General features: G+C 49.2%; 1 protein-coding gene across 1 annotated transcript in view; it reads right to left on the reverse strand.

The window, feature by feature from the left end:
• si:dkey-91m11.5 (PH_BCR_vertebrate and RhoGAP_Bcr domain-containing protein) overlaps positions 1-27,863 on the reverse strand; it is a 373,564-nt gene that overhangs the window by 139,444 nt on the left and 206,257 nt on the right. Inside the window, exon 8 of the mRNA XM_038794107.1 lies at positions 20,246-20,386. Within this exon, the coding sequence (XP_038650035.1) occupies positions 20,246-20,386 (141 nt within the window). The remainder of the gene's footprint in view (positions 1-20,245; positions 20,387-27,863) is intronic.

Genomic DNA, 27,863 nt, shown 5'->3' on the forward strand with positions numbered 1-27,863 from the left:
AAAATGCCGTTTTTGTTCTTTCGCTCCTCGTGTTCTTCTGTTCACGCCCTTTCCCTTTGATTCGTGTGACTTAGCAACAACGCCCCCCGCCTCCCCATTTCTTAGCTCTGTCCTTGTGTATGAGTTTTAAACACTTCCATAGCCTCTACACGTACGCATTTCTCCACTGCTTTAATATTTATTTTTCAATCAATCCCAAAGTAAAGATGACCTTTCAGTATGGAAATAAAGTAGAAGTAGCAATATTTTAAAGTTGGATCTGTATCAAGTGATCACATCTTCCTGCTGGCTTACCCACTCTTTTACCAGTGAAAGTATTTACTGGAACATGTCAAATGCAGATAATTATAGATACATAAACAGACAACAAGTAAACAAGAAAATTCCAGCCTGGGTGTGGTGACTTGAACAAGTCCAGGAAAGCAAGGAATTTGTTATGCGCCACTGACACATTACCAAAAGCAAAGAAGGAAGAAAGAGAGTACTGCGTTTATAGAGCACTTTTTAACTACCACAGGATGTCCCAAAGCCGATGAAGTAATTTTGAAGTGCAGTACTGTTGTAATGTAGGAAATGCAACAACCAATTTGCGTAGAAATAATAATGAGATAATATCCACTGTGACAAAGTCAAGCGTCAAAGTCAGCCTTTAATAAGAAAACACGCAAAAGATCTGATAACACTCCTCATAGAATCCATGGAATCCATACAGTGTGAAGAGAAGCCAATTGGTCCATCAGGTCTGCAGGAACCTCTGAACGAGCACCCTACCCAGGCCCACGCCTCCACCCTATCCCCGTTACCTCACCTCACCTGCACATCTTTGGAACTAAGGGGTAATTTATCATGGCCAATCCACCTGACCTGTACATCTTTGGCTTGTGGGAGGAAACAGGAGCACCGGAGGAAACCCACGCAGACATTGGGAGAAGGTGAAAACTCCACACAGACAGTCAAAGGTTGGAATTCAACCCAGGTCTCTGGCTCTGTAATACAGCAGTGTTACACTGTGCCACCCCAAAGTTAACAGATTAACCTTCTGGCTTTTGAATTTAGTGACTGCTGGCAAAATTGCTTTAAAGTAAATTTCTTGAATAAGACAAGGGAACACACACATGGAATGGTCAGGATACTGTGTTCAGTCATTCTGAACCAGATACCAATCTTTTACTTAATACTAGAGTTATTTATAAACTGCACATTATTAGCTGCTGCCCTACCCAACGCCCAGTGTCCCAGAAATCTTTCTTTATGTGCTCAAGGTACTTATCATATCAATGCTCACCACCTGTATATCTTTAATAATACAATTAGGTGAAAATTCTGAAGCAATTTAAGGAAGAGTTGGATGCTGCAATGGGGAGACTGTAAGGTTCTTCTGGATAGGTGAACTAAGTTAGGCTGAATGGTCTATTGCATCATTATCATCATTTGATCTCTTTTAGATGTTGTAAGTGACATTTTAACAGCATGGAGGAGGGGTTGTGGTGTGTGGTGCTCCGGAGAGTGAATGCCTCAATTTTGTGCGCGAGATTGGGGCTGATACAAAGAACAAAGAAAATTACAGCATAGGAAAAGGCCCTTCGGCCCTCCCAGCCTGCGTCGATCCAGATCCTTTATCTTAACCTGTCTCCTATTTTCCAAGGTCTACTTCCCTCTGTTCCCGCCCGTTCATATACCTGTCTAGATGCCTCTTAAATGATGCTATCGTGCCTGCCTCTACCACCTCCGCTGGTAAAGCGTTCCAAGCACCCACCACCCTCTGTGTAAAAAACTTTCCACGCACATCTCCCTTAAACTTTCCCCCTCTCGCCTTGAAATCGTGACCCCTTGTAACTGACACCCCCACCCTGTCCATACCTCTCATAATTTTGTAGACCTCAATCAGGTCCCCCCTCAACCGCCGTCTTTCCAATGAAAACAATCCTAATCTACTCAACCTTTCTTCATAGCTAGCACCCTCCATACCAGGCAACATCCTGGTGAACCTCCTCTGTACCCTCGCCAAAGCTTCCACATCCTTCTGGTAATGTGGCGACCAGAACTGCACGCAGTATTCCAAATGTGGCCTAACCAAAGTCCTATACAACTGTAACATGACCTGCCGACTCTTGTACTCAATATCCCGTCCGATACAGCTGAAGGTGGTGTATAGGGTGCACCTCACAAAGGCGAGGATGAGCCGACCTTTTGAGGGGATAGAAGATGTCAGTGAACGTTACGGGGAGTGGCCCTGCAAATCACAATCATATGTTTTGATCCTGTCCAAAGTTGGAGGGTGGTGTTCAGGGTAATTTTGAAGGTGGTACATGTGAGGCTTGAGCCGGGTCCACATTCGGGGTATCAGATCGGCCAGGGTTGGAAGAACTTCAGTTGGGAAGAGCTTGGAAGCAGATGTTTCAGTCTTTGCCTCACTGATCAGCACGGTAGCATTGTGGATAGCACAATCGCTTCACAGCTCCAGGGTCCCAGGTTCGATTCCGGCTTGGGTCACTGTCTGTGTGGAGTCTGCACATCCTCCCCATGTGTGCGTGGGTTTCCTCCGGGTGCTCCGGTTTCCTCCCACAGTCCAAAGATGTGCAGGTTAGGTGGTTGGCCATGATAAATTGCCCTTACTGTCCAAAATTGCCCTTAGTGTTGGGTGGGGTTACTGGGTTATGGGGATAGGGTGGAGGTGTTAACCTTAGGTAGGGTGCTCTTTCCAGGAGCCGGTGCAGACTCGATGGGCCGAATGGCCTCCTTCTGGACTGTAAATTCTATGAAGGTGGATCCTGTTGGAGGGGAGGTCAGTTTCTCCACCCTATGCAATGGCATGGCGGGGGGATATGTTGGAGTTTTTAAACACTCGAGATGGTGAGGTTTGAGTTGAGGGGAAAGATGGAAGGGTTCTACAATTCATGGGCTTTGTTTATTATGCACTTTCAAGAATTGGATGACATCGAACATAAGGGGAGGGGTTTGAATTGTGTATGCTGTTGGTGACTATGTATGGGAGAATAGTGGATTCCTGAATCCTTTTCTTTGATGTTGGTATTTAAAATGTTGAGGATTGTTTGGTGGGAGGGAGAAATTGTTGGTCAGGGGATTGACATAGTATTTGTTACTGTTGATTGTTGGTGGGTGTAAATTCGGATGAAATTGTGAAAAAGGAGAATAAAAATATTTCTTTTAAACAAGTAACATTTTAACCATTCTTATTTCCAACCAATTTTAATTCTATTTTTGAGTTTTTCTCTACTATAAGTAAGAAATTTATAGAAATTTCTAAGTAAGAAACAAGAGTACAAATACATGCACATCAAATTAGAAACATTCCATGCACCCCCGAGCTACTGTTAATTCTGTGAAATCCATTAGCATTATAAAAATTATAGTGAGGATTACCACACAAATAACTGGGGAAATTAGAAAAAAATTCTGGTCTGGATTTTGCAGTCAGCGATGAATGAATGCATTAGGCATTCATTCCACTTACATTTGCCTGCAGTCTTTCCATGGACCTTTTCACTGAAACCTGCTCTAATTATAAAGCCATTATGGCCCAGTACTCTCTACAGGGGAACTGAGAGACCTGTGTGAACAGGGCAACCAATTGTGAAGCTCCTTAACCAATCAGCTTGAAGAATTCTTCCTGAGGCACCCAGTGCATGAATCAGGTAATGTAAGTCAGAATTGTTAATTCAATGCCGAATCATGTATAAGAATATAGGGAAAGAAAGATAAAAGAACCAGAAAGAAAAATATATTAATATTATTCAATTTTTATCAACTTTTACAAATTTGCAACAAAAATTAAAATCAGAAGGAATAGCGCACTACTCTTGAAAAGCTGATTTTCAGCGCCAACTCCTCATGGTGTTAAAAATTTACCTACAATGGAACGGACATGCATTAAATCTTGTGATAAAATTAGTGGGTCTCTAATCAGGGTACAGTCACTTCACACCCTTCCATGTGATTCACTGGCAGGTCCCTGGGAGAGTCACCAGTATAGCAAACGCTTTGGAGGAACCAATATCTCAGGCAGAAACTTTCATGTTTCCACCTTTAACGGCAACAATGGTCACTGGAAGTTTCACTTTTAGAACAGGTAGCCTCAGCTACCTTTACTGCAAAATCCGTTAATAGAATCTGGAGATTATGTATTTTAAGAGAATATTTAACATGGAGAATGTAAGAGAATAAGAGGAGATTAGAATGGATGTTTGTAGTTGAGGACTTAACATTGGTAGAGGTATGTTGGAATTAAGGGTCTCATATTAGCAGTAATCCCTATGACTCAAAATCTCACAGTGATGTTTTAGTTGAAGTTGTATTGACTTACACTTCGAAAATATTGTTCAATTTGTTATTTTTTTGATCATAAGAAAATAAAATTGTTTTTCAGTTTTGGGGAATACACTCCTGATATTATTGCAGCAATTACTGAGCATTAACTGTGTGAACAAAGAAAAGTACAGCACAGAAACAGGCCCTTCGGACCTCCAAGCCCATGCCGACCACGCTGCCCGTCTAAACTAAAATCTTTTACACTTCCGGCGTCCGTACCCTCTATTCCCATCCTATTCATGTATTTGTCAAGATGCCCCTTAAACGTCACTATCGTCCCTGCTTCCACCACCCTCTCCGGCAGCGAGTTCCAGGCACCCACTACCCTCTGTGTAAAAAAACTTGCCTCGTACATCTCCTCTAAACCTTGCCCCTTGCACCTTAAACCTATGCCCCCTAGTAATTGACCCCTCTACCCTGGTGAAAAGCCTCTGACTAACCACTCTGTCTATGCCTCTCATAATTTTGTAGACGATCAGGTCGCCCCTCAACCTCCGTCGTTCCAGTGAGAACAAACCGAGTTTATTCAACCGCTCCTCATAGCTAATGCCCTCCATACCAGGCAACATCCTGGTAAATCTCTTCTGCACCCTCTCTAAAGCCTCCACATCCTTCTGGTAGTGTATCGACCAGAAATGAACACTATACTCCAAGTGTGGCCGAACAAAGGTTCTATACAGCTGCAACATGACTTGCCAATTTTTATACTCAATGCCCCGGCCAATGAAGGCAAGCATGCCGTATGCCTTCTTGACCACCTTCTCCACCTGTGTTGCCCCTTTCAGTGACATGTGGACCTGTACACCTAGATCTCTCTGACTTTCAATACTCTTGAGGGTTCTACCATTCACTGCATATTCCCTACCTGCATTAGACCTTTCAAAATGCATTACCTCACATTTGTCCGGATTAAACTCCCCGCCCAAGTCTCCAAACGATCTAAATCCTGCTGTACCCTCTGACAGTCCTCATCGCTATCCGCAATTCCACCTACCTTTGTGTCGTCTGCAAACTTACTAATCAGACCAGTTACATTTTCCTCCAAATCATTTATATATGCTACGAACAGCAAAGGTCCCAGCACTGATACACTAGTCACAGCCCTCCAATTAGAAAAGCACCCTTCCATTGCTACTCTCTGCCTTCTATGACCTAGCCAGTTCTGTATCCACCTTGCCAGCTCACCCCTGATCCCGTGTGACTTCACCTTTTGTACCAATCTACCATGAGGGACCTTGTCAAAGGCCTTACTGAAGTCCATGTAGACAACATCCACTGCCCTACCTGCATCAATCAACTTTGTGACCTCTTCAAAAAACTCTATCGTTAGTGAGACACGACCTCCCCTTCACAAAACCATGCTGCCTCTCATTAATACGTCCATTTGCTTCCAAATGGGAGTACATCCTGTCTCAAAGAATTATCTCCAGTAATTTCCCTACCACTGACGTAAGGCTCACCGGCCTGTAATTCCCTGGATTATCCTTGCTACCCTTCTTAAACAAAGGAACAACATTGGCTATTCTCCAGTCCTCCAGGACATCACCTGAAGACAGTGAGCTGAAATAATACCTGAGGGTAAGAATCACTAATCAAAAATACTTCATGGATCCTGCCATTTCAGTTCTATCAACAGCTCCTTCTCACTGCAATTCATCCTGACCAGCTCGCAATGATATCATGACCACTCAGTTTCAAAATAATAATTTTAACAGCATACAACTAGAATGATGCTTGCTTGTCCTAATTCTGAAAAAGAATTACCTCAGTAGTGAGGTAACTAGAGAGCTTAGCCACTGGTGCAGGCAAGCCAGCGTATATTGCTGCCAGTCCCAAACCTGGATAAACTGAGGGGGTCTCGGAAGCAAGGGCATCCGGCTGAAAAAACACCTTCCAAATCCAAATAATGGTTTGTATGATAAAAATGGCAACTTTCTGGGGCTTATTCTGCAAGCAATGTGCAGGGTCCCAAAATATCTTAAGAAATAGAAGCAGGAGTAGCTCACAACTCTACAAGGGAGGACAAAGGTCACCATCCAGCGGACGAGGATGGCTAAAGAGGTGAAGATGACCAAACTCCAAATAGGAAGTCTGCACGTCAGCAAGCAGACAGGAAAGAAGCTTTGAAGTAACTGACCTGATGGTGAGAAAATAAATACAAATCATGTGTCTACAGGAAACAAAGGGAAAGGGTGCAAAGCAATATAAATTTGGAGAGGATATAATCTGCAGTGGATGTATGGAAAGGATGGGAGAAGGAATGATGTTGGAGTTAGTACTATATGAATAAATAAAGGACAAAATACTAACAAGTAGACAGAATCAGTGACAGAATCGACATCCATTGATCAGAAGCTGAACTAGACTAGCCATCTTAATACTGTGGCTACAAGAACAGGTCATAGGCTAGGAATCCTGCAGCAAATAACTCACCTCCTGACTCTCTAAAGCCTGTCCACCATCTACAAGGCACAAGTCAGGAGTGTGATGGAATACTGTCCACTTGCCTGGATGAGTGCAACTCCAACAACACTCAAGAAGCTCAAATTCATCCAGGACGAAGTAGCCCATTTGATTGGCACCCCTTCCACTACCAAGGAGAAAACAAGCTGCTGATAACAAACTCATGACCTCAGCCACCTAGAAGGACAAGGGCAGCTGTATAATGGGGCCATCTCTAACTGTAAGTTTTTTTTTTTAAATTTAGATTACCCAATTATTTTTTCTAATTAAGGGGCAATTTAGCGTGGCCAATCTACCTACTCTGCACATTTTTGGATTGTGGGGGCGAAACCCACGCAGACACGGGGAGAATGTGCAAACTCCACACGGACAGTGACCCAGAGCCGGGATCGAACCTGGGCCCTCAGCGCTGTGAGGCGGTTGTGCTAACCACTAGGCCACCGTGCTGCCCACTCTAACTGTAAGTTCACCTCCAAGTCACACAGCATCCTGACTTGAAACTATATTAGTGTTCCTTCATTGTCGCTGGGTTAAAAATCTTGGAACTCCCTTATTAACAGTGGCATACCTGTGGGTATGCCTACACCACATGGACTGCAATGGTTCAAGGCAGCAGCTCAGCACCACCTTCTCAAGGGTAATTAGGCATGGGCAACAAATGGTGATCTCGCCAGCAATGCCCACACTGTAAAATAATTAATTTTAAAATATCAAGCAGAGTAGTGGTGACAGGTGGCCTAAATGGACATCTGTGAAAAGTAAGAGAGGAATATCAGGCTCTCCAGGTGAACAGAGTTTGGGAGAAGCAAATTAAGAAGGAGCCAAGATGATTCTGGAGTTTGCTGTAATAAACCAACTGGCAATACTAAATACCTGTTAACAAAAATGCAGAAAATACGTGACCTACAGCAGACCGAATGAGGAAAGTCACTGAAAAATTGTGTGAAAGCTTATCAGGGAGATCGGTTGGAAAAGAACTTGGCAGTGGAATGAAAACACAGACAGTGCAATCAAAGAAAACACAGAACTGTTCAAGAAGTGGAAAGAGTCAGGGCTCAAAGATGATAAACAGCAAAACAAGAAATGCAAACAAAGTGACAGCTAGAGAAAGATCCCTGGCCATTGAAGAAATATATGAAAGTCTGGGTACCAAAGGTGGACAAAAATATATCTTTAGACAGCAGCTGCTAGGAATAGATCAACAAAAGACATGGGGAATGTACGTACAATCAAGCATGGTGAAACAAAGGTGGGGTCAATAATTTAACTGGCATATGAATGAAGAAAACGCAAGTACAAAGACAGAAGAGATAGCTGCAAATCAAGGAATGACACCTACCATCAATATGGAAGAAATCAGAACAGCACCAACAGGAATGACAATGCACAGCAGTGGGACTGATGAGGTACCAGCGGATGTATGAATCTGCCTACGTGATAATACCTTGAAGTTATTGGAGCGAGTAATGGACCAAAGTCTGAGAAAACCAGTGGAAATCAATGATGATCAGTTCGGATTCAGATACTATTTTTGTTTAGAGACAAGCGATGGGAAAATATCGGGAAGACAAATTAACATGACGATTGTATTCATCGATCTAGTGCAGGCTTATGACTGGGTGCCCGGTGACGCAGTCTGGGATGTGCTAGAATTCATGGAGTTTCTGAGAAGTATGTGTAACTATGTAGGAAATGTACAAGGAGTGCCAGGCACGAGTAAGAAACAACATGAAGGAAAGTGAGAGTTTCAAAGTTAAAGTTTGATTGCACCAAGGATCGGCACTGACCATAAGAAATAGGAACAGGAGTAGGCCATTCGGCCACTCAAGCCTGCTCCATCATCCAATAGGATCATGGCTGATCTAACATTCTGCACGCCCACCTTCCTGCGATTCCTTGTAACTCTTGATTCCCTTACTGATCAATAATCTACCTCAGCCTTAAATATACATAAGAACTCTGCCTACACAGCTCTCTATGGCAAAGAGTTCCAAAGGCTCTCAACCATCTAAGAGAAGAAACTCATCTCATCCCAGTCTTAAATTGGCACCACTGTATTCTATGACTACGCCCTCTGGTCCTAGACTCTTCCATGTGGGGAAATATCCTCTCAGCAGTTACCCTGTCAAGCCCTTTAAGAATCCTATGTGTTTCATGAGATCACCTCTCATTCTTCTAAATTCCAATGAGTAGAGTCCCACCCTCATAAGATAATCCCTCCATCCCAGGGATCATCCTAGTGAACCTCCTCTGAACCACCTCCAATTAAATAGTATCTTTCCTTAAATAAGGGGACCAAAACTTCTCAGATGTGGCCTCACCAGTACCTTGTACAGTTGCGGCAAGACTTCCCGACTCTTACACTTCAACCCCCTTGAAATAAGGGCCAACATTCCCATGAATCTTCCTGATTACCTATTGCACCTGTGTACTAGCTTTCTGCGTTTCATGCACAAATAGCCCCAAGACATTTTGTGTTGCAATTTTCTGCAGTTTACCTCTATTTAAATAATACTGTTCTTTTGTTCTCCCTTCCAAAATGAACTTCACATTTTCCCACAAGATACTCCATTTGCCAACTTTTTTCCCCACTTACTTAACCTATCACTATCTCTTTGCAGACTGACTGTATCCCTCTAAATAGTTGCGGTCCCGGCATTAATCTCTGTGGAACCCATTGGTTACAGATCACCAACGTGAAAAAGAAGCTCTTATCCCCACTCGCTGTTTCCTGCCCATTAGTCAATTTTCTATCCATGCCAATATACTATCTCTAATACCATGGGCTCTAACAACTTCACCTTCTGTGTGGCACCTTCCTCTTCTTGATTGTTGTGGATGTCCCAACTGAGCAAGTCAGACAGCAAGTATCATGGTCAATGATATTTGCAGATGACATTGAGCTATATGGTGGGGATGATGAAAGCACAACTGAATATCTGGAGATCTGGGGATAAGCACTGGAAGACAGGGGTATGAATATCAGTAGATGAAAGATCCAATATATGAACTGTCAGTTTGAGCCAAGGGAAGAAGATCAGAGAGAAGGTGTAAAAATTAAAGTGAAAGCCTTAAGGAAGTAGCTTCAAGTATGTAAGATCGGTGGTAGCAGAAGATGGAAGCATGAGAATGGAAATTAAGTAACAGATTAGCTCTGGTTGATGGTAATCAATCAGCAGAAAGTTTTCTTGCTCAGGTTTGACCTGATGCTATGACACCTTGTTGGGGCCCAGTGTCAATTGAGAACTCCAAGAACAGCTCTCTCCCCACTGTGTCGATGGACAGGACATATCCAGAAATGGTGATGGTGGTGTGTCGGACATTATCAGTAAGTATGAATCCATGAGTACGACTATGTCAGGCTATTGTTTGATTAGTCTGTGGAACAGTTCTCCAAGTTTCGGCAAAAGCCACCAGATGTTGGCGAGAAGAACTTTGTAGGATAAACAGGGCTGAGTTTTCCATTGTCGTTTCCGGTACCTGGGTCAATGCCAGGTGGACCGTCCAGTTAGATTCCCCGTTTCTGTTAAACGGTTTCTGGTGCCAGAAAAGAGGATAAAAAAATCAGCTTCCTAGCTGGAGCCACCTCTTGCGTGTCTTCCCCTTACATTGCATCACTGGAACTCCACTTGGATTAAAAGTTAACTAAATTAATAAATAAATAATTTGAAAAGATTTAAAACAATTAAAAACACTTGTTGTCACTGAGCTAAAGGCAGACCTCAAGGTCATGGGCTCATTATGTCAGAGGAGCGTGTGGCCTTGCTGGAATTGTACATTGCCACTCGGCCTCCCTACTTACCTTGTCGATGAATCCAAGGGGGCTGGGAGAAAGGTAAGAATGTAATTTAAAATGTAGTCAGCAAGCACAATCCTCCACTTCACCACTGACTGCAAGATCCAAGCCAATACAAGAGCTCCGGTTATTCTTATTTGCTCCAGAAGTAGTGCTTTTACAACAAACAAATATAAAAGCTCAGAAAATGCTGGGAAAACTCAGCTGATGCGGCAGCATTTTTGCTTCATATTCATTCATTGCTCGGCACCGCTGGCTGGGACAGCATGTATTGCCCATCCCGGAGGGCATTTAAGAGTCAACCACATTGATGCGGATCTGGAGTCACATGTAGGCCAGACCAGGTAAGGACAGCAGATTTCCTTCCCTAAAAGACATCAGTGTACCAGATGGGTTTTTACAACAATGAACATTAGTTTCATGATTATTAGACTTTTAATTCCAGACTTGTTATTGAATTCAAATTCTACCATCTGCCCTGGTGAGATTCGAATCCAGGTCCCCTGGGTCTTTGGGATTACTAGTCCAGGGAGAATACTACTACGCCACTGCCTCCCCTTTTCCTGATTATACAAATAAATCTTAGTGCGTTTTATTATGAGTTTTAACAGCCAAGAAAGACGGATACAAGAACCATTTGTGTTAGAAATAGAATATTGATGTTTATAGAAAAAGCGGTTACATGTACTGGTTATATAAATAAACAAAAGTGTAAAGGAATGTCAAAAGTCAACCACCAAAGTCTAAACAGAATATTACACATGCAAACCTAACAGTCAGTTCAGAAACTTGTAAGCATTGAATACTCATGATAAAGATTTCTTCCTGAAAGGTACAAATCAGTTGAATTCAACCCATCCTTATTGGATTCCATTTATATCTGATATATTTGTTCAGTACTTTAGGCTGAGATAGCGTACATTTTTAAGAGTCCAAGATAAACCTACGTGCATTTGAACTGTATAAAAGCAATTTAATAAATATAAAATAAATAGCACAGTTCTGAAGAATGTGCAGGGCTAGAGGGCCCTGGGGGAGCATGTGCATAGACCTTTGAAGGTAGCAGGACATATTGAGAGACTTGTTAGCAAAGCATTTCGGAACTTGGGCGATGGGGTGTATTTGGTTGACAGTGACTGGGGGCAGGGCTTGGTCCCATTGGGGGAGCCCAGGGCCATCTTTAGTGGGTAGTGGGCTGGTATGCCCCGCGGAGTGGTCATGGCTGATTGGGAGGGTGGTTAAGAGGCCCCCCCGGTCTGAATGGTAATCTGCGGGGGCTGGGTGGACCGGTAAAGCAGGTGGGAGCCTTTTTGCATTTGAAGAGCTGGAGAGCCGATGTGGTGCTGCTCCAGGAGACCCATTTGAGGGTGAAGGGCCAAGGAAGGCTAGGTGGCTAGGTTACTCAGGTCGGGCTTTAATAACTGGGCCCGGGGTGTAGCAATATAGGGAGGTAAGAGCGATAAGTTCCATAATAAGGTGGTGACAGATCAGGGTAGCAGATGTATTATAGTCACGGGCGCTTTGGAGGGGAGGTTGGTGGTGTTGGTCAGCGTGTATGCCCCGAATTGGGACGATGTAGGGTTCATGAGGATGTTAGCAGTTATTCTGGACCTGAACACAAACCAGCTAATTTGGGTAAGAGCTTAAAGTGTTGAATCCAAAAGTGGATTGATGTAAGCCGTGTTCGTTGACCTCTTCGGGGAGAACGAAGGTATAGGCGGTGTTCATGAAGGAGATGGAGGAGTGAACCTGTGGCGGTTCTTGCATCCAGGGAGTAGAGAGTATTCCTTTTTCTCGCCAGTGCATAATGTCTACTCGAGGATTGATTTTTTTTTTATTATGGGAGGTAGTTGTTGTTGGGATTGAGGAACGCGGAATACTATATACGATAGGGGCTGGTTTAGCACAGTGGGCTTAACAGCTGACATGTAATGCAGAACAAGGTCAGCAGCGCGGGTTCAATTCCCGTAACGGCCTCCCCAAACAGATGCTGGAATGTGGCGACTAGGGGCTTTTCACAGTAACTTCATTGAAACCTACTTGTGACAATAAACAATTATTAATTTTGGGGACAGCAGGGTAGCATGGTGGTTAGCATAAATGCTTCACAGCTCCAGGGTCCCAGGTTCGATTCCCGGCTGGGTCTGCACCTGGTGGATGTAGTCCTGGAGAGGGGGCTGACTCGGATGCTGATGTGGAAATTGGATGTGGGGTTGCTTGCGGATTTATATTTTTGTATGTGGTTCGTGAGGGTGATTGTCGACATGTGGGGTTCAATAAAAATGGAGAGGTGTTGTCGTCGGTGGTACGGGAGGCGTTGAAAGCGGTGATGAGAGGAGAGATTATCTTGCATAAAGCACACGTTGTTCAAGGAAGTAAGGGAGGAGTGTCAGTGGCTGGTGGATGAAATTCTGGAAATTGATGGAAAGTATGCAGAGGATTCCACTCCAGAACTGTTGGCCAGTAGAAAGGAACTGCAGACAAAGTTTGATCTTTTGTCCACAGGAAAAGTGGACACCAGTTGAGCGGATAAAAGGTGCGGTGTAGGTGTACGGGAGAAGGCCAGTCGCTTGATTGTTAGCGGGCCAGCTCCAATGGCAGGCGGCCTCCTGGGAGATTGTTCGGGATGGAGGGGGCTGGTGACTGCGCCGGAGCAGTTGAATAAGATATTTGAGGAATTTTAAGGAAGTTGTATAGGTTGGAGCCCCTGGGAGACAGGTCGCATATGAGGGAATTTTTGGAGGGGTTGTAGTGTCCCACAGTGGAAGAGGAGGATAGGGCAGGGTTTGAGGAGCCAGTGGCGGTCGAGGAAGTTCATACGCCGATAGAGAAATGCAAACGACTACGGCACTGGGGCCTGATGGGTTCCCAGTGGAATTTTACAAGACGTTTGTGGACAGGCTGGCACCGCTGGGGAGGACCAGACATGATTTGTAACAGGTAAGCAGTTGGCCTCGAATGTGCGGCACTTGCTAAACGTGGCGCTTTCCCTGTCAAAGGGGGTGTGGGTGGGTGGGTGGGGGAGAAGGTGGTGGTGGCATTGGACGTGGAGAAGGCTTTTGATCGAGTGAGTACAGTGGAGCTATTTGTTTGCGCTATTGGAATGTTTTGGGATCAGTCCCAAGTTTGTGGCGTGGGTCAAATTATTATATAAGGGTCCAAAGTAGAGTGTTTGTACAAATGAGGTGAACTCGGGATACTTTCAGCTCCACAGGCGAATGAGACAGGGATGACCCATGTCCTCCCTCTTGTTTGCACTTGGCTAATGCGCTGAGGAACTCGGATAAATGGAGGTGGAGCATAGGGTGTCTGTACACTGATGGCCATCTTTTGTATATTTTGGACTCGGACCCCACGGTGGGGATATAATGAAGCTGCTTAAGTGATTTGGGCCATTTTTGGGATACAAATTGAATGTAGAAAAGAGCGAGCATTTTTCTGGTCTCCCTGCCAGGAAAGGGACTCCCTGCCGGGAAAGGGACTCCCTGCCGGGAAAGGGAGCTAGTTTGGGAGGATTGCCATTTTGGTGGCAAACACTCACTTCAGGTATCTGAGGGGTGCAAGTGGCTTGAAATTGGGCCCGGTTCGGGGGGGGTATGGGGGGGTACCGGGTTTCTGCTGCAGGGACCGTAGGGAAACGGCTGGTGTAGGGGGGGGGGGGGGGGGGGGGCTGGGAGTGGAGTCGGCCACCGTGGGGAACGGGCCTGGAGGGTTCCCTGGGCACGTGGTGAGCCATGGGAGAGCTATGGCTGATCGGCGCAGAGGGAGGGGGAAGACCCCCAGATTCGGCTGGTCACATGGAATGTGAGGGGGCTGAATGGACCGGTGAAGCGATTCCGGGACTTGGCACACCTGAGGGGGCTGGGAGCAGATGTAGCTATGCTCCAGGAAACGCACCTTAACGTGGCGGATCAGGTGGGGCTGAGAAGAGGCTGGGTAGGACAGGTGTTTCACTCGGGGCTCGATGCGAACAATCGAGGGGTGGCGATCTTAGTCGGGAAGAGCTTGTCGTTTGTTGCGTCTAATGTGGTGGTGGACAGTGCATGTAGATATGTAATGGTGAGTGGTAGACTCCAGGGGGAGCGGGTGGTTCTGGTCAATGTGTACGCCCCCAACTGGGACGATGCGGGCTTCATGCGGCGCATGCTGAGCCAAATCCCGGACCTGGAGACGGGGGTTTGATCCTGGGTGGGGACTTTAATACGGTGCTAGATCCGGCTCTGGATCGCTCGAAGTCTAGGACGGGTAAGAGGCCGGCGGCGGCCTCGGTGCTGAGGGGGTTCATGGATCAGATGGGAGGGGTAGACCCTTGGAGGTTCTTGAAGCCGGGGGGTAGGGAGTTCTCCTTTTTCTCCCATGTTCACAAGGCTTATTCCCGGATTGACTTTTTTGTTCTCAGCAGGGCACTGATCCAGAGAGTGGTGGGGGCGGAGTATTCGGCGATAGCCATATCTGACCATGCTCCGCATTCGGTGGACCTGGAGCTGGGGGAGGGGAAGGATCAACGCCCGCTGTGGAGGTTAGATGTGGGGCTTCTGGCAGAGGAGGAAGTGTGTGGCCGGGTCCGTAGGGGTATAGAGGGGTATTTGGAAGCCAATGACAACGGGGAGGTGCAAGTTGGGGTGGTTTGGGAAGCGCTGAAGGCGGTGATTAGAGGGGAGCTTATATCCATTCGGGCGTACGGGAGAGGGGGGAGAGGATCGAGAGGGAGAGGCTGGTGGAGGAAATGGTAAGGGTGCATAGGAGGTATGCGGATGTCCCGGAGGAGGGGCTTTTGAGGAAGCGGCGCAGTCTCCAAGCGGAGTTTGATATACTGACCACCCGGAAGGTGGAGGCGCAGTGGAGGAGGGTGCAGGGGGCGGTATATGAGTATGGGGAGAAGGCAAGTCGGATGCTGGCCCACCAGCTCCGGAAGCGGGAGGCAGCGAGAGAGATAGGGGGAGTCACAGATGCAGGAGGGAACTTGGTGCGGGGTGGCAGGGACATCAATGGGGTGTTCAGATCCTTTTACGAGGGGCTGTACCGGTGGGTGCCCCCTAGGGAGGTGGGCGGAATGGACTGCTTTCTGGATGGGCTGGAGTTCCCAAGAGTAGAGGATGAGTGGGTGGAGGATCTGGGGGCCCCAATGGAGTTGGGGGAGCTGATGGAGGCGCTGGGGAGTATGCAGACAGGAAAGCGCCGGGACCTGACGGGTTCCCGGTGGAATTTTACAAGAAGTTCTCAGATCTGCTGGGCCCGCTGCTTGTAAGGTCCCTGAACGAGGCGAGGGAGGGGAGGGCTCTGCCCCGACGATGTCTAGGGCAATCATCTCTTTGATCCTGAAGCGGGACAAGGACCCCCTCCAGTGTGGGTCCTATAGGCCGATCTCGCTCCTTAACGTGGACGCAAAGTTGTTGGCAAAGGTACTGTCTAGAAGGGTGGAAGATGTGGTCCCGATGGTTATCCATGAGGACCAAACGGGGTTTGTGAAGGGGAGGCAGCTGAATGTCAACGTACGGCAGCTTCTTAATGTTATGATGATGGCGTCGGCGGCTGGGGAGGCGGAAATAGTAGCATTGATGGATGCGGAGAAAGCTTTTGACAGGGTGGAGTGGAGTTACCTGTGGGAAGTGCTGAGGAGGTTCGGGTTTGGTGAGGGATTCATCAGCTGGGTGAGGTTGCTGTACAGCTCCCCGGTGGCGAGTGTGGTGACGAACGGGAGGTCGGAGGACTTCCGGCTTTCCCGGGGGACGAGGCAGGGGTGCCCCTTGTCTCCCCTGCTCTTTGCGTTGGCGATTGAGCCCTTGGCCATGGCGCTGAGGGATTCGAAGAACTGGAGGCGGATTATGCGGGGGGGGGGGGAGAGGAGCACCGGTTGTCGTTGTACGCAGACGATTTACTGTTGTACGTCGCGGATCCGGCTGGGGGGATGCCAGAGGTGTTGAAGATACTTGGGGAGTTTGGGGACTTTTCGGGCTACAAGCTCAATGTGGGGAAAAGTGAGCTGTTTGTGTTGCACCTGGGGGACCAGGAGAGGGAGATAGGGGAGGTCCCGTTGAAGAGGGCGGAGAGGAGCTTTAGATATCTTGGGGTCCAGATAGCTATGAACTGGGGAGCCCTGCACAGGCTTAACTTTTCGAGGCTGGTGGAACAGATGGAGGAAGAGTTCAGGAGGTGGGACGCGCTGCCGCTTTCGTTGGCGGGCAGGGTCCAGTCAGTTAAAATGACGGTGCTCCCGAGGTTTTTGTTTCTTTTCCAGTGCCTCCCCATATTGATTCCGAAGGCTTTTTTCAAAAGGGTGAATAAGAGTATTCTGGGGTTTGTGTGGGCGCCAAAGGCCCCGAGAGTGAGGAGGGTATTCCTGGAGCGAAGAAGGGAGGCAGGCGGTTTGGCACTGCCCAACCCATGTGGGTATTACTGGGCTGCGAATGTGGCAGTGATTCGCAGGTGGGTGATGGACGGGGAGGGTGCCGCATGGAAGAGGCTGGAGGTGGCGTCCTGTCTGGGTACGAGATTGGGGGCATTAGTGACGGCCCCACTTCCGCTCCCCCCGGCAAGATATTCCACGAGTCCGGTGGTGGTGGCGTCCCTCAAAATTTGGCGGCAGTGGACGCGGCATAGGGGGGGAAGTGAAGGCCTCAGTGTGGGCCCCAATACGGGGCAATCACCGGTTTGCACCAGGGAGAATGGATGGTGGGTTTTTGAGTTGGCATAGGACAGGCATCAGGCGGATGGGGGACCTTTTCCTCGATGGGAAGTTTGCGACTTTAGACGAGTTGGAGGGGAAGTGGGGCCTCCCCTCTGGGAATGCTTTCAGGTATATGCAGATTAGGGCGTTTGTTAAGCAGCAGGTGGCGGTGTTCCCACTGCTACCACCTAGGGGGGTGCAGGATAGGGTGCTCTCGGGGACATGGGTCGGTGAGGGGAGGATCTCGGCGATTTATCAGATGATGCAGGAAGAGGAGGAGGCCTCGGTGGAGCTGAAAGCGAAGTGGGAGGAGGAGCTAGGGGAAGAGATTGACGCTGGGACGTGGGTGGATGCCCTGGGGAGGGTGAACTCGTCCTCTTCTTGCGCACAGCTCAGCTTAATTCATCTGAAGGTGGTGCATAGGGCGCCCATGACTGGGGCCAGGATGAGCCGGTTCTTCCGGGGGGACGGGACACAGATGCGGGAGGTGTTCGGGAGGCCCGGACGAACCACACCCACATGTTTTGGGCATGTCTGGCGTTGGAGGGGTTTTGGAAGAGGGTGGCGGGGACTTTGTCCAAGGTGGTCGGTTCCAGGGTGGAGCCGGGCTGGGGGCTCACGATCTTTGGGGTAGCACCGGAGCCGGGAGTGCAGGAGGCGAGAGAGGCCGGTACCCTGGCCTTTGCGTCTCTAGTAGCCTGGCGTAGGATTCTCATACAGTGGAGGGACGCGAAGCCCCCGAGCCCAGAGGCCTGGATCAATGACATGGCCGGGTTCACCAGGCTGGAAAAGATTAAGTTTGCCCTGAGGGGGTCGGTACAAGGGTTCTTCCGGCAGTGGCAGCCGTTTCTCGATTTCCTGGCGGAGAGGTAGAGGGTGGGCTATTTTTTTTTTCTTTCTTGTATTGTTATTAGTATTAATTTATTACTTTGTATTGGGGGGGATTTCTGTTTCTGTTTAGTTTTACACCGTGTTTACTTTAACTGTTGGGAGAAAATTTGTTGTTGAAAAATTGAATAAAAATTATTTAAAAAACAAAAAAGAAATTAGGCCCGGTGGCTAGGGTCAAGACGGATCTGCAGAGGTGGGATAGCCCTCTATCATTGGCTGGCCGGGTACAGTTGGTAAAGATGAATATTTTGCCGCACTTTTTATTTTTATTCCAAAGCTTACTGGTCTTCTTGCTGAAAGCATTATTCTTGGGGATGGAACGGTTGATTTTGTCATTTATCTGAGCAGGCAAGGTAGCTAGGATTCGGTGCTTCAGAGAGAGCAGGGTGGGGGGGTTTGGCTCTACCGAATCCAATGTATTATTATTGGGCGGCGAATGCCAAGAAGCTGCAGGGATCGTGTAGGGAGCTGGAGGCAAGTTGGTTGAGGATGAAGGTAGGCTCTTGAGGGGGTCGGGGTTGCAGGCGCCAGCAATGGTGCCACTCCCATTTGCTCCAGGGAAATATTTGGGTAATCCGATGGTGGTGGCCACACTGAAGATGTGGAGGCAATTTCGGCAGCATTTTAAATTAGGGATGGGGGTCAAAGCTGATACTTGGATGCTAGGTCTCGGGGCTGGGAGGAGAGGGGGGCGGTGGAATTGAAGGACTTATTTCTGGAAGGGCAGTACACGAGCTTGGAGTAGTTGGTGGAGACGTTTGGGGTCCCACGGACAAAGGTCTTTAGGTACATGAAGTGTGGGATTTTACAAGGAAGACTTTTCCGACGTTCCTGGTGACAATGCCTTCCTCGTTGTTGGAAGAGCTGTTGTCGGTCATGGGTTGGAGTGGAAGTCACTTTGATGATCAATGGGAGGATACTGGAGGAGGACGCGGTGTCGCTGAAGAGGGTGTTAAGTAGGAGCGAGGGGGTGGGGTGCTGGAGGAGGGGCTGTGGTGTGATGTGTTGCAGAGGGTGAATGCCTTAACCTTGTGTGCGAGACTAGGGTTAATACAATTAAAGGTGGTGCACAGGATGCACCTAACGAGATCAAGGATAACCCCAGTTGTTTGAGGGGATGGAGTACACTTGCAAGCGGTGTGGGAAGAGCCCGGCCAACCACATGTTCTGGTCCTGCCCAAAGTTGGGGAGGTTTTGGGGCTCTTTCTTCAGCATCATGTCGACGATCTTGCAAACGGACTCGGACATGTGAGCTTTCGCCTGACTGGTTGCTCGAAGGCAGATTCTGATGGCATGGAGGTCAGCTTCTCCAGCCTGTTCCTTGCCATGGTTGTGGGACTTGATGGAGTTCTTGTAGCTTGAGAACGTTAAGTTCGCTTTGAGCAGGGCTACTGAGGGACTTTATAAGAGGTGGCACCCCTTTTTTCTTTACTTTAAGGGGTTGATCGCCGTCAGCTGTTGGGGAATTACGTTTTTTTAGTCCTCTCCGTGTATCGGTTGACGTCTGAGGTGGGTTGTTTTGTTACCTTTCTTATTTTCTGTTCACTGCTTTATATTTAAAATGTTAAAGTATTAAAAGTATATAAAAAATATAAAGGGGATTTGTCGAAGAACGTTTTAAGCAGTGTAATGACCTGGAACTTGCTGCTTACGGGAGTCGTGGATGTGGAGATGACGAATGATTGTAAAAAGAAATTGCACAATCACACAAGGGTTACAGAGATAGAGTGGGCTGAATGGATTGCTCTACAGAGTGCTGGCACAACACAATGGGCCCAATGGCCTCCCTCTGTGCCATTATTATTCCATAACTCTACTCCTGATAATTTCAAGTTTGTTGCAGCACCAAAAAATAAATTAAATTAGCAAGTATTTGAAATAATTAACTTCATTTTGTGTACACTTCAGTCCAAATCATCTTGTTCATCTAGTCACTGAAAGTATGTATTGTAAAACCGTCAAATTGAGGATATGATGTAACTTTTCAATAGTGGCAAGGAAAAACATTTGGAGCAATCATATCGAATCATTAAATGAAGTTAGCAGTGTTTACTTATTTACAGGTTTACTTATGCTTGCGGTTTGACAAAGAAACTCACCTCGCCTTTCTTCACAGTCATAGACTGTCTCCTGGGAGTGATCTCTTCATTAATGCTGGACAGGAAGTTCTGTGAGATACGTAGAGCATCTTGCAGCAAAGGATGATCTGGATGACTGGACGGTGTGTGTTTTAACAAATCCTACAGGAACATGAAATATCAGTTACATTGCAGCTAGGAACAGAATCAAAAGGCAGTATTTCTGCTCACACAGAAGCTAATCCATTGAGACCCAAGCTAGATCTCGCTAAAATTACCATGAGAATATTTCAAGGCACCTCATTTATATTCATTGTCAGCACTGGATCAATGCCACAGAACGGGGTCTAAATAGCGCAAGACATGAGTGCCAAAAAAGAGACCAGGGTTGACAAGAGGCCAGAGTAGGAGAAATTGAAATTTCGAATGAAGGATGCTATAAAAGAAAGAGCAAGGCCATAAAAGGATTTAAACACAAGGAACAAGGATGAGAATTTTAAATCTGAGGTACTGGGGTAACAAAGAGCCAATTAGGTCAACAAGGGCAGTGGTGGGCAGCACGGTGGTGCAGTTGTTGACACTGCTGCCTCACGGCACCGAGGTCCCAGGTTCGATCCCGGCTCTGGGTCATTGTCCGTGTGGCTTTTGCACAGTCTCTCCATATTTGCGTGGGTTTCGCCCCCCACAACCCAATGGTGTGCAAGCTAGGTGGATTGTCCACACACAATTGTCCCCTTAATTGGGGAAAAAATGAATTGGATACACTAAATTAAAAAAAAAACAAGGGTAGTGGTGATGTGCAAGTGGGGCTTAATCCAAGGTACGATACTGGCAGCAGTATCTCCAGATTATCTCAAGTTTAATGAGGGTAGAGCATGGGAAGCAGGCTAAGAAATCATAGGGGTAATCAAATCTGAAGGTACAAAATGCACCAATGAGGGTTTCAACATCAAAAGGACCAATTTAGAGACAGAGAACGACAGTGATAAAGTAAGGCTCCTGATGAAGGGGAGAGTATGAGATTGGAAGCTCAGCCTGGGATCGAAAAAGTTGCCAAGAGGGCTAGAAAACAAGAGCGGGGATGTACTTCTGAGACTGTATGAGGCTCTGGTCAGAATGCACTTGGAGTATTGTGAGCAGTTTTGGACCTCGTATCCAAGGAAGGATGTTCTAGCCTTGGAAAGGGTCTAGAGGAGATTCACAAGAATGAACCCTGGAATGAAGAGCTTGTCATATGAGGAGTGGTTGAGGAGTCTGGGTCTGTACTCATTGGAGTTTAGAAGGATGAGGGAGGATCTTATTGAAATGTACAGGTCACAGAGGCCTAGCTAGAGTGGACGTGGAGAGCATGTTTCCCCTAGTAGGAAAAACTAGAACCCGAGGGCGCAGCCTGAAGGGACGATCCTTTAAAACTGAGATGAGCAGGAATTTCTTCAATTAGAGGGTGGTGAATCTGTGGAACTCTGCAGCAGAAGGCAATGGAGGCCAAATCATTGAGTGTCTTTAAGACAGAGATAGATAGGGTGATTAATAAGGGGATCAGGGGTTATGGGGAGAAAGCAGGAGAATGGGGATGAGAAACATATTAGCCATCATTGAATGGCTGAGCAAACTCGGTGGGCAGCAAGGCCTAATTCTGCTCCTATGTCTTATGGTCTTATGATTGGAAAGATTTTGTTCAACCTGAAACAATGGGAAGAGGACGAAAATGGTGACAGGAGCCAAAGGTGACAGCCATGGTCTTCCCAATGTTTCACTCCAGGAAACTGCATGTCATCTAAGACTGAATGTTGTAAAAACAGTTTGACAACACAGAGATACTGGAGGGGTAAAGAGAGATGGCGAAGAAATAAAGCATGTGGAAATTGATCCATCTGTAGATGGTGTCAACAAGTTATAGCACATAGATGATGAAGGAGAGGCCATGGATAGATCCTTGGCGGCTTGGTACACAACTGTGCAGACAGGAAGAGAAGATAATTCTGGTGATGCTCTAGCTGAGATTGAATCGGTACTTAGGTTTCGATTTTTGTATTTCTATTTTTTTTTTATAAAATAATTTTTATTGAAAGAGTTTTTCCATACAGACATTTACCCCTACTAATTTTTAAATTATTTACAACACAATCCCTCTAGGCAAATGTCCCTCCCTCGCCCGCCCTCTCGCGCGCACCAGTCCTCCTCCTCCCCCCCCCCCCCCCCCGGCAACCTTAACAACCAAGGCAGCCTACAGTTTCAGACATGAGCAGCGAGCAGGCTTGCCCGCGTTACAGTCGTGCGTGTCCCCCCACGACCCTTGCTGCCCCCTCCCCTCCCCCCCCCCCCCTCCCCCCGGGTTGCTGCTGCCACGACCCCGAACGTCTATCTCTGATCTAAAAAGTCAAGGAAAGGTTGCCACCGCCTGGCGAATCCCTGTACCGACCCTCTCAGGGCAAATTTGATCCTTTCTAGCTGAATATAGCTAGCCATATCGTTAATCCAAGTTTCAACGCTTGGAGGCCTCGCGTCCTTCCATTGAATTAATATCCTTCGTCGAGCCACTAGGGACGCAAAGGCCAGTATTCCGGCCTCCCTAGCCTCCTGTACCCCCGGTTCTACCCCGACCCCAAAGATCGCAAGCCCCCATCCTGGTTTGACCCTGGACCCCACCACCTTCGACACCGTCCTTGCCACCCCCTTCCAGAACCCTTCCAGCACCGGACATGCCCAGAACATATGCACATGGTTCGCTGGGCTTCCCAGACATCTGACACACCTGTCCTCACCCCCAAAGAACCGGCTCATCCTTGTCCCCGTCATGTGAGCTCTATGCAGCACCTTAAATTGAATGAGGCTCAGTCTCGCACACGAGGAGGAAGAGTTGACCTTCTCCAGTGCATCCGCCCACGTCCCGTCTTCTATCTGCTCTCCCAGCTCCCCTTCCCACTTGGCTTTCAGCTCCTCCCCCGATGCTGCTTCCGCCTCCTGCATTATCTTGTAGATGTCTGATATCTTCCCCCCTCCGACCCAGACCCCCGAGAGCACCCTATCACTCGCCCCCTTACTGGGGAGCAGGGGAAACCCCTCCACCTGCCGCCTAGCAAATGCCTTCACTTGTAAATATCTGAACATGTTTCCCGGGGGGAGCTCAAACTTCTCCTCCAGCCCTCCCAGGCTCGCAAACCTCCCCTCTATAAACAGGTCCTTCAGCTGCCGTATGCCCACCCTGTACCAGCTCTGAAATCCCCCGTCGATGTTCCCCGGGATGAATCTATGGTTCCCTCTTATTGGCGCCGCCAACAGACCTCCCATTTCACCCCTATGTCGCCTCCACTGCCCCCATATCTTGAGGGTGGCCACCACCACCGGGCTCGTGGTGTACCTCGTGGGGGGGAGCGGCCATGGTGCCGTTACTAGGGCCCCCAGGCTTGTGTTGCCACAGGACGCCCTCTCCATTCGTTTCCAAGCTGCCCCCTCCCCTTCCATCATCCACTTGCGCACCATTGACACATTTGCCGCCGAGTAGTACCCCGAGAGATTGGGCAGTGCCAGCCCTCCACTGTCCCTACTCCGCTCCAAAAAGACCCTCCTCACCCTTGGGGTGCCATGCGCCCACACGTAGCTCATGATGCTACTCGTCACCTTTTTGAAGAAGGCCCTAGGGAGGAAGATGGGCAAGCACTGAAATAAAAACAAGAACCTTGGGAGGACCGTCATTTTGATTGACTGCACCCTCCCCGCCAGCGACAACGGTACCATGTCCCACCTCTTAAACTCCTCCTCCATCTGTTCCACCAGCCTGGAAAAGTTCAACTTGTGGAGGGTCCCCCAGTTCCTTGCCACCTGCACCCCTAAGTACCTAAAGCTCTTTCCTGCTCGCTTGAAGGGGAGTCTCCCAATACCCTCTCCCTGGTCCCCCGGGTGTATCACAAAAACCTCGCTTTTGCCCAAATTTAATTTGTACCCCGAAAAGTCCCCAAACTCTGCTAATAGTTCCATTATCTCCGGCATTCCCCCTTCTGGGTCTGCCACGTACAGCAGTAGATCATCCGCATACAGCGATACTCGATGTTCCTCCCCTCCCCTAGTCAGTCCTCTCCACCCCCCTGAACCCCTCAGTGCCATCGCCAACGGTTCAATCGCCAGTGCGAAAAGTAGGGGGGATAGGGGACATCCCTGCCTGGTCCCTCGGTGGAGCCCGAAATACTCCGACCTCCTCCCGTTTGTCACTACACTCGCCGTCGGGGCCGAGTAGAGCAACTTCACCCACTTAATAAACCCTTCCCCAAACCCAAACCGTTTCAACGTCTCCCACAGGTACTCCCACTCCACCCTATCGAATGCCTTCTCCGCGTCCAGCGCTACCACTATCTCAGCCTCCCCCTCCACTGCCGGCATCATAATTACATTCAGCAATCTCCGCACGTTCGTGTTGAGCTGCCGCCCCTTCACGAACCCCGTCTGGTCCTCATGGATTACCCCTGGCACACAATCCTCTATTCTAGCTGCCAGGATCTTTGCCAGCAACTTGGCATCCACGTTCAGAAGCGAGATAGGCCTGTAGGACCCGCACTGCACGGGGTCTTTATCCCGCTTCAATATCAGGGAGATCAGAGCCTGCGACATTGTCGGGGGCAGAACCCCCCCCTCTCGCGCCTCATTAAAGGCTCGTACCAGTACCGGTCCCACCAAGTCCACATTTTTCTTATAGAATTCCACCGGGAACCCATCTGGCCCCGGCGCCTTCCCCGCTTGCATCTGACCTATTCCCTTGACTAGCTCCTCTAGCCCTATTGGCGCCCCCAGCCCTTCTACCAGCCCCTCCTGGACCCTTGGGAACCTCAATTTGTTTAGGAAGTCCTCCATTCCCCCTCTCCTTGTCGGCGGCTCAGACCGATACAACTCCTTGTAAAAATCCCTGAAGACCCCGTTCACTTCTTGCCCCTTCTGCACTACCTTCCCGCCCCTCTCCTTCACTCCCCCAATCTCCCTAGCCGCATCTCGTTTGCGAAGCTGGTGTGCCAGCATCCTGCTCGCCTTTTCCCCATACTCATAGACCGCGCCCTGTGCCCTTCTCCACTGCGTCTCTGCCTTCCTGGTGGTCAGCAGGTCGAACTTGACCTGCAGGCTGCGCCGTTCTTCCAGCAGCCCCTCCTCTGGTGCCTCCGCATATCTCCTATCCACTTCCAATAGCTCCCCCACCAGCCTCTCCCTCTCCTGCCTCTCCTTTCTTTCTCTATGCGCCCTTATGGAGATCAGCTCTCCCCTGATCACTGCCTTCAGGGCCTCCCAGACCATCCCCACCTGCACCTCACCCGTGTCATTCAAGTCCAGATAGCTCTCAATGCTCTTCCGGACCCTTTTACACACCTCGTCGTCCGCTAACAGCCCCACATCCAGCCGCCACAGCGGGCGCTGGTCCCGCGCCTCCCCCATTTCCACATCCACCCAATGCGGTGCATGATCAGAGATCGCAATGGCCGAGTACTCAGCTTCCCGTACCCTCGGGATCAGCCCCCTGCTCAACACGAAGAAATCGATTCTGGAGTACACTCTATGGACGTGGGAGAAAAAGGAATACTCCCTCGCCCTCGGCCTACCAAACCTCCATGGGTCTACTCCTCCCATCTGCTCCATGTACCCCCTCAGCACTTCTGCCGCTGCCGGCCTCCTATTGGTCCTTGCGCTCGATCTGTCTAGCCCGGGGTCCAGCACTGTGTTAAAGTCCCCCCCCATGATCAAGCCCCCTGCCTCCAGTCCCGGAATGAGGCCCAATAGGCGCCTCATAAAACCCGCGTCATCCCAATTCGGGGCATATACGTTGACCATCACCACTTTCTCCCCCTGCAGCTTACCCTTCACCATCACATACCTACCCTCCTTATCCGCCACCACCTCCTCCGCCACGAACGACACCCTCTTTCCCACCAGAATCGCCACCCCCCGGTTCTTTGCGTCCAATCCAGAGTGGAACACCTGTCCCACCCACCCCCTTCTCAGGCGAACCTGGTCCACTACCTTCAAATGGGTCTCCTGTAACATTGCTACATCAGCCTTCAGTCCCTTCAGGTGTGAGAATACCCTTGATCTCTTGACCGGCCCATTCAACCCCCTCACGTTCCAAGTGATCAGCCGGGTCGCGGGACGACCCGCCCCCTTCCCCTGCCGATTAGCCATGTCCTGTTCCCTGCTCGCCCCGGGTCGACCCTCCCCTTCTGACCCGCTCCCCATGGCGATGTCCCCCTCCCCCCACCCCTCCAGTCCTCCCCTTCCCGTTTCTGGTCTTTTCAGCAGCAACCCGGTGTCCCTCCCTAACCCCCCTCCCCCCCCCCCCCAGGCTAGGACCCCTCCTAGCCGCGATGTACCCTCCATCGTACTCCCGTAAGTCAGCTGGTTCACGCTGACCCGGCTGCTCCTGCCCCACTCCGACTCCCCCCGGCTCGGGGGGGGGGGCCTCCCCCCCCCTTGCCACTCCTCCCTGGCCCCGCTCCAGCGCGGGAAAGGTCGCCATTGCTAGCCACGCCCCGCACTCCTCCCCTCCCCCCTCCTCTGCCCCGCGCGCGGGAAAACAGAGGAAAGCCCGCGCTTTCGCCTTGCCACACCCCACCCCGCCATCTTCAGTTCCACCCCCGTCCCCGTCCATGCCTGTAAAAGAACCCCCCCTAGGAGCCCATATCCCCGATCTGCTCTCCCCCCCGTCCCACCTCCCCAACTTAACATTATAAATAACAGATAAATAACAAATAGCAATGTACTTAACAGTCGCCCTCTACCAAACAGCATAAATAACCATAAATAACCCTGAATAACCGCAATAACAATAACTAAGGGAAGTTGGCAAAGGGGGAAAAAACATCAGAAGAAAAACCACAGCAAGAGTTCAAAATCCAAACAAAGAATTCAGCTGAAAGTACCCGAGCGGCTACGGCCGCCAAGTATCCCCTGGGTCTAATTCGAGTCCAGTTTCTCTTCCTGTACAAAGGCCCACGCCTCCTCTGGGGACTCAAAATAGTGGTGTTGGTTCCTGTAGGTGACCCACAAGCGCGCTGGCTGCAGCATTCCGAACCTGATCCGTTTTGCATGTAGCACCGCCTTCGTCCGGTTGTACCGGGCCCGCCGCTTTGCCACCTCCGCACTCCAGTCCTGGTAGACCCTCACCGTCGAATTCTCCCACTTGCTGCTCCTTTCCCTCTTGGCCCACTCCAGCACTCTCTCACGGTCGCTGAGTCGCTGGAACCGCACCAGCACCGCCCTCGGGGGCTCATTTGCTCTTGGCCTCCTAGCCATGACCCTGTAGGCCTCTTCCAGCTCCAGGGGCGAAGGGACGGCCCCTGCCCCCATCAGGGAGCTCAGCATTTCTGCTACATATCCCGGGAGGTCTGACCCCTCCAGGCCTTCTGCCAGGCCCAAGATCCTCAGGTTCTTCCGCCTCATTCGGGTATCCAGCTCCTCAAAACGGCTCTGCCATTTCAGGTGGAGTGCCTCGTGCACCTCTACCTTTCCCACGAGGACCGTGGCCTCCTCCTCCCTCACAGTCATCTCCTGTTGCAGCTCCCGAATCGACGCCTCTTGGGTCGCCTGGGCTCCCATCAGCCTGGTGGTCGTCGCATTCATTGACTCCAAGAGCTCCATTTTCAGCTCCGTAAAGAAGCGCAGGAGA

Source organism: Scyliorhinus canicula, chromosome 1 (genome assembly GCF_902713615.1).
Source record: "Scyliorhinus canicula chromosome 1, sScyCan1.1, whole genome shotgun sequence".
Classification (NCBI taxonomy): Eukaryota; Metazoa; Chordata; class Chondrichthyes; order Carcharhiniformes; family Scyliorhinidae; genus Scyliorhinus; species Scyliorhinus canicula.